At 68.5% G+C, this 11,924-nt stretch overlaps 1 protein-coding gene across 2 annotated transcripts in view; it reads left to right on the top strand.

Annotated features, from left to right (window-relative positions):
- Positions 1-275: 275 nt before the first annotated feature.
- Positions 276-11,924, top strand: part of RNF213 (ring finger protein 213) — a 97,736-nt gene continuing 86,087 nt past the window's right edge. For both annotated transcript variants that reach the window (XM_070060184.1, XM_070060183.1), the window contains exons 1-4: positions 276-474; positions 3,166-3,312; positions 7,385-7,566; positions 11,194-11,577. In XM_070060184.1, the coding sequence (XP_069916285.1) occupies positions 3,216-3,312; positions 7,385-7,566; positions 11,194-11,577 (663 nt within the window). In that variant the 5' untranslated portion in view covers positions 276-474; positions 3,166-3,215. The remainder of the gene's footprint in view (positions 475-3,165; positions 3,313-7,384; positions 7,567-11,193; positions 11,578-11,924) is intronic.

The raw sequence follows: 11,924 nt of genomic DNA, 5'->3' as shown, positions 1-11,924 counted from the left end.
CGGCTGGAGGCGGAGGGAGGCGCTCAGGGACGCCGGGTGCAGACCCGGGTGCGGGCAGCGCGCAGCGGCAGGAGGCGCCTCCCTGGGCCGGGGTCCGCCGGGCAATGCCCGCCCAGCGCGGCCGCGAGGGAGGAGGCGGGCGGAGGGCGCCTCCGAGCTGGGTCCGCAGCGCGGCGGTACGGCGCGGGTCAGCGGGCCGGGCGTGGGTCCCGCGGGGCGAGCCCGGCAGCGGCGCCTGCGTCCTGGCGCGCCCCGGGGCCGCCTCTTCCTGCCGGCGCCGAGTTTCGGTTTCGCCGCGGGGCGAGTGCAGCCCCGCGCTCCGACGGCCGCGGCTCCCGGGCTGCTGACGGCAGGTGGCGTGCGGGGCGGCCCCTCGTGGGGTCCCGAGGACTTGCCCGGGCCGCGGCCGCACAGACGCGCGTCTCCGGGGCTCGGTGGCTTTCACCGGAGCGGCGGGCGCGGGACCGAGGCCAGGTGGGCGCCGCGGGGTGGAAGGCGTCGGAGGTGGGGCGTGGAGCAGGTGCAGAGGGGCGGGGAGCCACCCGGCCCGCAGCCCGCTTTCTTCGCGGCTGGGGGCGGGGAAGGGGGGAGGGGCTATTGGCCTTGAGTTCTCAGGTGCCCCCTGCCCACCTGGGACTGTGTGACACCAGCGGGTCCGTAGGTAGATTTCAAGCAGGGTGTTTGGAGAAACTGCAGGCCTGGGTGTAACTCCGATGTTGTGTTTGGTCAGGAGGGTTGGACACCTGGTGCATAACAAGAGGGCGGCCTCAGGGACCCCCCACCAGCCCCAAGCCCCCTTCCGTTCTCAGACTCCCGTGTCTGACCTCCCCCAGCCCCTGTCTGGGGGACTGCGTGGGCTTGTAGCTAGTGTGTATGGTTTTCCTGCTGTTCTCTGTGCCCAGAGAGCCCAGGCGGCAGGGGGGAGCCACTGTTCTGCCTCCTGCAGAAGCGTCTGAGTGAGGGGAGGGGGTGCCCGGACCCCTGGGTGGTGGGGCGCAGTGGACGCTGGGCTTGGCCAGGCCAGCGAGCTGCACCACTGGTGTCCATCCCGGGAGGAGGTTGTGCGAAGGAGCCGCTGCTTGGCCTGGCTCCACGGAGTTCTTGGCCCAAAGCCCGCAGAGAAGGGAGTGTCTCGGTGCTCCTGGGTTCTGCCACGAGTCTGAGCCGCGCCTGGCTGGCGTGCACACTGCGTCAGTGGAGGCCGAGCGCGCCCACCCCTGCTGACCTGGGCGTGGGACTCAGCAGAGCTCAGAGCGGGGCGGGCAGCGGCAGAGGGGCAGCGGGCGGCAGGCCAGGTGTCAGTGTCCCATGACCACAGGGGACACAGGTCGCCCTAGCCCGGGGTGTGTGTGCCCCAGGCAGATTGCCGCCGGCTGGGGGCATTTCCATCATGGGGGGGTCACTTCCATCACGCGGGGCTTCTGTTTTGCTGGGGATTTTTGCTGGCGGCTTCCTCATTGCCAGGGGTCCTGGGCCCTTGACCTGGCTGATGCCACTGGCCACAGAGGGGGTCAGGGATGGGGCCTGCACACATGGCAGCTCTGCTAGCCCTGCCCTCCCTGACCCCACGTGGTCACCGGCGATTCCGGGGTGCTGTCGGGCTCTTCCCGCGTGGCATACCCAGTGTTCACCTGGGGTTTCCCCTGTGAGGCAGGTGTGCCTGCCCCCTTCCCAGGTGAGGTACCAGGACAGGCAGCAGCCCCCTCGGGGTTCCGCAGGCTGGACCCCAATACCGGCTCCCATCCTGTGACCAGCAGCCGTGCTGGGGAAGCCCACCCGGCCCACCGGCTCCCCTCTCACTCAGGAGGGAAGGTGCACGGCGCAGAGGCTGGGTGAACTTGCTATGGGAGTGTTTTCTGTAGAATCCCAGGACTGGGTCCATGGGCCTGGCCTGCAGAAAGCCAGTGCAGAGTTAGAGAGAGCGAGAGAGAGAGAGGTCTTCCACCCACGGGTTCACTCCCCAAATGGAGAGAGAGAGAGAGAGAGAGAGGTCTTCCACCCACGGGTTCACTCCCCAAATGGCTGCAATGGCTGGGCCAGGCCAAAGCCCGGAGCCCGGAGCTCTGGCCAGGTCTCCCACGTGGGTGGCAGGGACTTGGAAGCTGGACTCAAACTGGTGCTCACACGGGACGCCCATGCGATGCTGGTGGCGTGGCAGGCGGCAGCTTAACCCGCTGTGCCACAGCCGGCCCCAGGGCAGTGGATCTGCTGGTGCAGATGTTACCCGCGAGGCTGGGATAGGTCCCGGTGCCCCGGAAGTAACCAGCTCCAGGTTGTGGAGGAGCAGCGGTGAGAGGCGGGGCCCTGGTTCAGGTGGCTGGGCCGCTTCTCCCCTGTGTCTCCCCACTCCTTCTGGGATTTCGCTGGGCCAAGGGCTTTCCAGGAGTGAAACCCCCTTGTTCTCAGCCTGATTAGCATCGGAATAGCTGCCGTGGTGCCCAGCCCGGAGGATGGTCCTGGGATGCCCGGGGAGCAGGCTGGGCCCCGGGACTCTGCCGGGCAGTGCTGCGCCAGCCGCTTCCTTTCCTGTCACTTCCCTTCGTCCCCATTCACAGGCGGGGCTGGGGCTGGGGGCTGTGGGGGGGCTGGGGGCTTCTGGTTGGTCCACGGGGGCGTGGCCAGTGATGGGGGCCAGCGCGTGGCCAGTGGGTTGGCGGGACTGAGTCCAGGGGCAGGGTGGGTATCAGTTTCTCTGATGGGGGGCTTGGCATTCCTGAGAAAGTCTGTGGGACAAGTTGGCTGCGGGGGTGGGGGTGGTCTGGGAGCGGCAGGATTCCCGGGAACAGAGGCCGGCATTGACATGTTAACCAGGCAGTTGTGCTCTGAGAAACTAAACGTTGCAAACTGAGGGAGAGATAAGGATGCAGATGTGTCCGAGGGTGAGGGGACTGGGGCAAGGTTACAGGCTCCGGACGGGAGGGGGGAGGAGGAGGAGGAGGAGGAGGAGGCTGTGAGGGCGTGAGGGAAGTGGTTCCTGGGTGGAGCAGGTGGAGCTGGCCTTGGGACCGGGGGCAGGTGCAGGGGTGCCCTGGGCTGGGTTTGCGTTGACTGGGGACCGCGGGGCTGCAGGATTTTCAGTTTCCCAGAAAATGAAACCTAAGCGGGCGGGCGGTCACGTGACGGGAGGCGTGGTTCCCAGCTGCCGGCTCGCGCTTTCGCCTCCAGGTCGGCAGCGGTCGGCACCGGCTGCCAGAAACCCCCAGGCGGGCGGACGCATGGAGTGTCCGGCGTGCCATCACGTCTCCAGCGAGGAGGCCCCCAAGTTCTGCAGCGAGTGTGGGGAGAGGCTGCCACCCGCGGGCGCCCTGCCAGGTAAGGCCCGTGGGTGCACCGGGGGGACACTCGTGCCCAGCAGGCACCCAGGTGCCCCCAGTGTCCTGCGGCTCCGACTCGGTCCCGGGCCGAGGAGGAGGCCGTGGGCTGCCCGGGAGGGCGGCTGCGTCGGGCCCTGCGCCCGAGGTGCCCCTTGCCTTGTAAAGTCCACTTCCCACCCAGAACCCAGGGTCCCCCTTCAGCCTCGGGCTGGGGAGTGTCGGGCAGGGCTGAGAGGTTCTCAGAGGACTTCAGGGGTGCTGCTGGGGTGGGGACCCTGCCTGGGTCTGTTTGTAAAGTGAGGGGTCCCTGCCGGCCCCTCCTGGCTCAGGGCGGCGGCGAGTGACTGATAGGAGCTGGGCCATGCACCTGCCGACGCCGCCTCAGCCGGTGCTGCCCTCTCCGACCCGGGCCCCTCCATCATCTCCCTCTGCTGGCCTCGTCCGGTTCTGTGGTTTTAGTTACTTATATTAAAAAGTATTTATTTACTTAAAGAGTTAGAGAGAGGGGGAGAGATAGAGAGAGGTCTTCCATCCGCTGGTTCACTCCCCAGAGGGCTGCAATGGCCAGGGCTGGGCCAGGAGCCGGGAGCTTCCTCCGGGTCTCCCACGCGGGTGCAGGGGCCCAAGCACTTCTGCCGCTGCTTTTCCAGGCCACAGCCAGGAGCTGGATCAGACGTGGAGCGGCACCCATACGGGACGCGGCGCTGCGGGCCATTGCTTTCCCCGCTCCGCCGTTCTGTGGTTGCAGTGCCGCCCAGGTCCCGGCAGCCCCCAGGTTCTTCCTTTCATCTCAGCTGACCGCACGGCCCTGAGGCCTGGCTGCCCGGAGGACACCCAGCACCGTCCCTGGCTTCTCTCCCTTCCTGCCGCACATCCAATTCCAAGGAGACCCCCTGTCTACACCAGCACCACCTCCTGGCACCCCAGGATGGCTGTGCGCCCAGGTGCATCCCCCACCTGCTAGGGCTCCCCAGGCCGGGCCTCTAGGAGGAGCGTCCGCGTGGTGGGGCCCCGAGGACTCCGGGGCCCCACGGGGCTCTGCCGTGTGGAGAGCAAGGTAGCTCACCTGTGCGCGCCCAGCCCAGCGGAGGGAGCGCCCCAAAACCCTCATTCCAGAGGTGCTGAGAGCGAGGCACAGAGAGGCCTGTAAGTGGCCTGTGGTCACACAGCTGAGCAGCTGGCAGAGACAGGAGTGGGCCTCCGGGGGCTGCTGGTCTGGGGACTCCGTGGACGGCCCGGGCCCGCGGCCCTGTACCTGCAGTCCTGGGAAAGCCTTCCTGGCTGTGAGCCTGGGGTTAGAATTCATCCCTCGGGCTGGGCAGAGCAGGGGCCCCGCGCGTGGCTGGCGAGAGGTGGTGTGGACCATGGAGCGCCCGCCGGCTCCCTCCCGGGCAGCGGTGACCTCTGGAGGCCTCACATTCCTCCCCTGGGCATGTGACGTTCTCTCCAGATGCCCGTGTGCTGGGAACAGAAACCGAAAGCAGGATGTGGGCTGGGAGCCGGCCGCAGCTCCTCCTCCCGGCCGCTGCAGGTCTGCCGGCTGCCCGGTCTCTGTCAGCTGCCTGGTGGTGGGAAGAGGAGCACCGGGGTAGAGGCACGGAGTGGGGGGTCCCTGGCTGCCCACCCGCCCCACCCCGCGCCCTGGCCCCAGGCGGTTACCGCGAGGGCTGAGGGTCTGGGTGATGGATGTCTTTTTCCTTTTTGTGCTCTGAGCTTTCTTGAAGGATCGGGGTTGCTGTATCTGGAGGAATAAGATGGGGAGCCTGAGGCCGGAGTCCAGGCAGGGGCGCGTGCGCAGGCGGTGGTGGTGGGGTGGGCACTGGCTGAGAGGGGGCGCGGGTGCAGGACGTGGTGCCTGCAGGTGCCCTGGGCAGCTCGTGCGGCTGAGGGAGGCCTGTGCCGGTCTCGGCGAGGGACCTCGGGGTGCCCAGGTGGGCGTGCAAGGGGCAGTGGACGTTTCGGTGTCTGGGGCCACAGATGTGGGCTGGGAGAGCAGCGTTTTCTGTCGCGAAGTGGACATAACACGTGACTTGGCTTTTTTTTATTTTAATCATGTATTTATTTATTTGAAAGGCAGAATTACAGAGAGAGAGAGAGAGAGAGAGATGTTCCGTCCCTGGTTCACTCCCCAAGCGGCCGCAGTGACCAGGGCTGGGCCAGGCCCAAGGCAGGCGCTCCATGCGGGTCTCCCATGTGGGCGCTGCTTTCCCAGGTGCCTCGGCAGAGGGCTGGATCAGGAGCAGAGCGGCCGGGCATTGAACTGGCGCTCTGACGGGATGTTGGCATCGCAGGCGCCGGCGAAACCCGCTGAGCCACACTGCCGGCCCCGCAGCGTGCGGGACTGCCCTGGGGCGGCACCAGGCACGGCCTGCTCAGTGCTGGTGGCCGTCGTCCTGGCCCCCCTCCTGAACCTTCTCATCCTCCCGAGGTGCAGCTGTCCGAGCGCCCACTCCTGAGCCGCAGCCCCCCACGTCTCCCACGTCCGACTTCCCGCGTTCCTCCCGACAGGGGCCTCGCCGGCTCTGAAGTGCACGTGTGGCTTCCTTCTGGGAGGGGCCGGGCTCGCTTGGGCTTCACGGCTGCCGGAGGCCGACCCAGGGGGGACAGCGTCACGGTGGGAGGCTCGCGTGGACGTCGCCCGGCTGACCCCTGAGCGAGCACGCGGCTCCTGCCCGCGAGCTCCTGGCTCCCTCCGCCATGACCGATTTCGGGATCTGTCTGGAGGAGGGCGCGGCCCGCTGCGCTGTCTCTGGGTAGCTGTGCCTCTGTGTCCCTGCCCACAGAGCCCGCAGCCAGCAGGGCCTGGTGCGCTGCACGCTCCCGGGGCTGGGGCGGGGCTGGCTCTGATTCTGCCACGGGTCGGGGGGCGAGGACTGAGGCCTGGAGCCTGGGTTCCAGCCCTGCCGGCTGGGAGCGCGTGTTTGCGTCATGGCACGGCACGGCACGGCACGGCGTGGTGCGGTGCCGGGCAGGCTGCTCCCAGTGCTGCCTGGGGAGGACGCCCTGAGCTGACTCGCTGGACGCTGTGGGTGCTCGTGCTTCTCAGCCCCGCTACTTTCCCCTGGACGGTTCTAGAAGTGTACTTGCAGACAGAACCAGGAGGCCTGAAGTCCCCCGCCCCTCTCTGTGCCAGCTCCATCCTCCGGCCAGACGCAGACGGGCCGAGGTCTCTGCGTCAGATCTGTTGGTCCCTCCAGCAGGATGCGGCTGAGACCCCAGCAAGGAAGCCCCGGCCCTTTCTTGAGTCCGATTCTGTGGCCCGGGTGGATGCCAGGTTCTGATTGGGTGCAGCCAACCAAGGCCCGCCCCTCCCGCTGGAGGAGGGGGCGGCAGCCAGCAGAGTCCGGGTGTGTTAGGAAGCCCAGCAGGCACCCGGGCTGTGTGTGTGGCTTCTGACCGTCGGGTCTTGAGTGTGCTCCGTCCCGAGTCCCGCCCCGGAGCTGCCTTCAGCCCACGGCTCCTGAGGGCTCTGGGTGTCCAGGCGCCACGGCCAGCGTGGTCCCTGCCCTCAGAGCTCAGCGTGGGGGCAGGGCAGTGAGAACAGAGGGCGCGTGTGGAGAGGCAGAGGGAAGGGGCTGGGGCAGCGTCAGGCTGGGGGAAGCCCCCGCTGGGACCCTCGGGTGTGAGAGCCGTGGGGTCACTGAGACCCTCAGAGCAGGCAGGGGGTCAGGTGCTCCGTGCTGGCGGGTGACGGCTCAGTGTGGGCCTGGTCCTGGGGCTGACCGACGGGATGGACGGATGGGTCAGGGCCAGGATGGGAGGCGCTGGGCCCCTGGGGACTGGGCGGTGTGTCCTGGAGAGCGGGACATCGGCCCTCATCCTGCTGCGTCCTGGCAGAAAATGCGGGTGTGGACCGGGGGGGGGGGGGGACGTCTGGCTGCCCGGCCTCTGTCTGTCTGGTCGGTCCCCTTGTTGCGTCTGGGGCCGGGTCCCTGGCTCCGTCCTGCCCGCCTGGCTGCAGGGGCGTGGCCTGCCCTTGCCCGTGGGCCCAGCGAGGGGGTCTCAGAGGCAGCCGGGCTCCTGTCTCAGCGCACGCCCTGGAGAGTGCTCATCCCGCTTCCTTCCTGCAGGCTCCAAGAATGACAGTGGCGCTGGCACCGTGGCGGTGGCCTCGGTGGCCCTGGAGGCAGGTGTGCAGTGTGTGGACGCGGCACAGGCAGGAGACGGGGCCCCTGCCTCGACCCTGGGCTCAGGTGATTGGCAGGAAAGCACAGACGAGCCCGGCTCTGACGCCCCCTGGACCGTCCAGTTGGTGAGTCTCCGCCCCCGCAGCTCACCTGCACCCCTGCCCTGCCGGCGAGCTGTGCCCGCTCTCAGGGTGGCTGGGCCAGGCTGGCCCCGAGCCCGCTCACCAACCGTGTCCTCATGGCAGCCGCCCCGGAGCCGCCTGGCGGCACTGCTGCCCTGTGCCCGCCTCGCCCACCACGGAGTCTCCACCTTCTGCCCTGTGTGTGCCATGCCCACCATGGTCTCTGCACAGCCGCTGCCCGGAGGCCTCTGCCTGCTCGGGCAGGGGCAGGTGCAAGGCAGCGCGCTGGCCGCGGGCCACCCTTCCTCAAAGGCTGAGCCCTCGCTGTCTTGGACGAACTGGACAGGATCGGGGGTGGTCTCGGCAAGGCCCTCGCCAAAGCCTGACCTGTTCAGGAGGGGGAGGAGGGGAGAGTGGGAGGGGTCAGCTCCGGGCTCCCCGAGCCCCGTGGTGTGGATTGGGGGTCAGCTCCGGGCTCCCCGAGCCCCGTGGTGTGGATGGGGGATCAGCTCCCGGCTCCCCGAGCCCCATGCTGTGGATGGGGGGTCAGCTCCCGGCTCCCCGAGCCCCGTGCTGTGGATGGGGGATCAGCTCCCGGCTCCCCGAGCCCCATGGTGTGGATGGGGGGTCAGCTCCCGGCTCCCCGAGCCCCGTGCTGTGGATGGGGGGTCAGCTCCCGGCTCCCCGAGCCCCGTGCTGTGGATGGGGGGTCAGCTCCCGGCTCCCCGAGCCCCGTGCTGTGGATGGGGGGTCAGCTCCCGGCTCCCCGAGCCCCGTGCTGTGGATGGGGGGTCAGCTCCCGGCTCCCCGAGCCCCGTGCTGTGGATGGGGGGTCAGCTCCCGGCTCCCCGAGCCCCGTGCTGTGGATGGGGGGTCAGCTCCCGGCTCCCCGAGCCCCGTGGTGTGGATGGGGGTCAGCTCCCGGCTCCCCGAGCCCCGTGGTGTGGATGGGGGGTCAGCTCCCGGCTCCCCCGAGCCCCGTGGTGTGGATGGGGGTCAGCTCCCGGCTCCCCGAGCCCCGTGCTGTGGATGGGGGTCAGCTCCTGGCTCCCCAAGCCCCATGGTGTGGATGGGGGGTCAGCTCCTGGCTCCCCCAAGCCCCGTGGTGTGGATTGGGGGTCAGCTCCGGGCTCCCCGAGCCCCGTGGTGTGGATGGGGGATCAGCTCCCGGCTCCCCGAGCCCCATGCTGTGGATGGGGGGTCAGCTCCCGGCTCCCCGAGCCCCGTGCTGTGGATGGGGGATCAGCTCCCGGCTCCCCGAGCCCCATGGTGTGGATGGGGGGTCAGCTCCCGGCTCCCCGAGCCCCGTGCTGTGGATGGGGGGTCAGCTCCCGGCTCCCCGAGCCCCGTGCTGTGGATGGGGGGTCAGCTCCCGGCTCCCCGAGCCCCGTGCTGTGGATGGGGGGTCAGCTCCCGGCTCCCCGAGCCCCGTGCTGTGGATGGGGGGTCAGCTCCCGGCTCCCCGAGCCCCGTGCTGTGGATGGGGGGTCAGCTCCCGGCTCCCCGAGCCCCGTGCTGTGGATGGGGGGTCAGCTCCCGGCTCCCCGAGCCCCGTGGTGTGGATGGGGGTCAGCTCCCGGCTCCCCGAGCCCCGTGGTGTGGATGGGGGGTCAGCTCCCGGCTCCCCCGAGCCCCGTGGTGTGGATGGGGGTCAGCTCCCGGCTCCCCGAGCCCCGTGCTGTGGATGGGGGTCAGCTCCTGGCTCCCCAAGCCCCATGGTGTGGATGGGGGGTCAGCTCCTGGCTCCCCCAAGCCCCGTGGTGTGGATGGGGGGTCAGCTCCCGGCTCCCCCGAGCCCCGTGCTGTGGATGGGGGGTCAGCTCCCGGCTCCCCGAGCCCCGTGCTGTGGATGGGGGGTCAGCTCCCGGCTCCCCCGAGCCCCGTGCTGTGGATGGGGGGTCAGCTCCCGGCTCCCCGAGCCCCGTGCTGTGGATGGGGGTCAGCTCCCGGCTCCCCGAGCCCCGTGCTGTGGATGGGGGGTCAGCTCCCGGCTCCCCGAGCCCTGTGCTCACGCACACGGCTGTGTGCAGCTTGCCGGTCCCCACTGGCCTTTCTGCTGGGCCCTGCGGGCTGCTCTGTGTTCTTGGGGGGCGGGGGCAGTGACAGCTCTGGGCTGTGACTGAGCGGTGCGTGTGGTGCTGCTTTGGGGTCTGGGGCCGATGGGCGCTCGGTGCCGGGCTGTGTCTGGCGTGTGGCCTGCTGTGGTGTGTCTGTGTGGGATGTGTCTGTTGGGATGTGTCTGTGTGTGTTGTGAGGGACTGCATGAGCCTTGTGTGCAGGAACAGAATGTGGTTCCGAATCTCCCGTCCCGGGGCTGGGCGAGGGCAGTGAGCAGAGCACTCTGGGCTGTGCTGACCTGGGGGTTCACTCTGGGTGAGAGGACGAAGCCCCACGCCCACGCTGTGGGGGCCTTGTGCTGCCCCCCCCCCCCCCAGCAGACAGGTGTGGAAGGCGAAGCCCGTTGATTTGAGCACACTCATGTAGGGCTGTGGCTGTGGCTGCTGCTGCCCTGGCCTGGCCCCACACCTGTCAGTCACCGTCCAGGTGGTCCTGGTGCCGTGGTGGGGGGTGGGGGTGGGGTGAAGGGACCGGCCAGGGCTGCGCCGCCCTCCCTGGGTTTGCCGCTCACAGCGTGGGTCCCTCTAGGGAACACAGAGTCCCAGGTCCCTCCCAGCCCTGCCGGGCGCTGTGTGTGTGGGCGAGGTCTTCCGTGGGTCACTTCCGTGGTCACTTCGCTGGAGAGTGTCGGCTGCAGGAGGGGGCTACTCAGAGTCCTTGCTCCTTTTCTTTCTTTCTTTCTCTTTTTTAAGATTTATTTGAAAGGCAGAGTGACAGAGAAGGAGAGAGAGTTCGTTCTTCCATCTGCTGATTCACTCCCCAAAATGGCCGCAATGGCTAGGGCTGGGCCAGGCTGAAGCCAGGATCCAAGAGCGCCATCCGAGTCTCCCACTTGGGTGCAGAGGCCGAAGCACTTGACCGTCTTCTGCTGCCTTCCCAGGTGCATTAGCAGGGAGCTGGACCAGAAGTGGAGCAGGGGCTGGCGCTGTGGCGTAGCGGGTAAAGGCTCGCCTTGCGGTGCCGGCATCCCGTATGGGCGCCGGTTCTAGTCTCGGCTGCTCCACTTCCCATCCAGCTCTCTGCTATGTCCTGGGAAAGCAGTGGAAGATGGCCCAAGCGCTTGGGCCCCTGCACCCACATGGGAGACCGGGAAGAAGCTCCTGGCTCCTGGCCTCAGATCGGCCCAGCCGTTGCGGCCTCTGGGGAGTGAACCAGGGGATGGAAAGCCTCTCTCTCTGTCTGTAACTCTACCTCTCAAGTAAATAAATAAATATTTAAAAAAAAAAAAAAAGTGGAGCAGCGGGACTTGAGCCAGTGCCCATATGGGATGCCGGCATTGGAGGCTGCGGCTTTAACCGCTACGCCACAGCACCGGCCCCTTGTCCTCTGCTTTAGTTCGGTTTCTTGTTGCAGAACGAAGTGTGGGGCCAGCGCTGGCGGCCGCTGGTGCCTGAGCCCTGCCTGTCGCGGCCTTGGTGCAGGGATGGGGGTGCGGTCGCGCCAAGTGCCGCACGGGCACGGGGAGAGCGTGGCGGCCGAGCCGCACACTGATGGAGCTCTCGTTCCATTCAGAGTAAGAAGAAAAGGAAGAAGAATCAGGGCAGTGCTGCTTCCTCAGCGCCGGGCCCCTCGCCCCTGCCTGCCCCCGGCCCCTCCAGTCTGGTGCCCCAGGACACAGCCCGGCCCCAGCCGCCGCTGCAGGGCACAGGCCCCGAGGAGCCGGCCCCGGGGGACAGCCGTCCCAGACCCCAGGACCTGTGCGAAGGGGCGGGCCTGGACCCCGGCCATCCCCTCGGGGGCAGAGGCCTCTCCGGGGCGGGGCCCAGCCAGGCTGCTGCCACTGCTGCCCAGGAGCTCCTTCCGGCAGAGTCGCCGCGGGACGACGCTGAGCCCGGGCAAGGACCCAGGAGCGAGCCGCAGCCAGCCAGGCAGCCGGAGCGGGCCCCCGCCTCCGGGGTGAGTCACCGGGCGGAGGTGGCCAGGGATGGCAGGGTGCCCCCGCCCCTCTGCTGTGTCATGCAGCTCCCACGTCCCTTCCTTGTCCCAGAGGGGTCCTCAGGGGCCTGCTCCCTGGGAGGGGGCCAGGGAAGGGGCGCCCACACCCAGGCCTGTGGCTGCCCCCTTCCATCTTGGCTCCTGGGCTCTTTGCTTATTTTAGAAGGTTATTTGAGGCCGGCGCCGCGGCTCACTAGGCTAATCCTCCACTTAGCGGCGCCGGCACACCGGGTTCTAGTCCTGGTCGGGGCGCCGGATTCTGTCCCGGTTGCCCCTCTTCCAGGCCAGCTCTCTGCTGTGGCCCGGGA

Source organism: Oryctolagus cuniculus, chromosome 17 (genome assembly GCF_964237555.1).
Source record: "Oryctolagus cuniculus chromosome 17, mOryCun1.1, whole genome shotgun sequence".
Taxonomy (NCBI): Eukaryota; Metazoa; Chordata; class Mammalia; order Lagomorpha; family Leporidae; genus Oryctolagus; species Oryctolagus cuniculus.
This window is presented reverse-complemented; position numbering and strand designations above follow the sequence as displayed.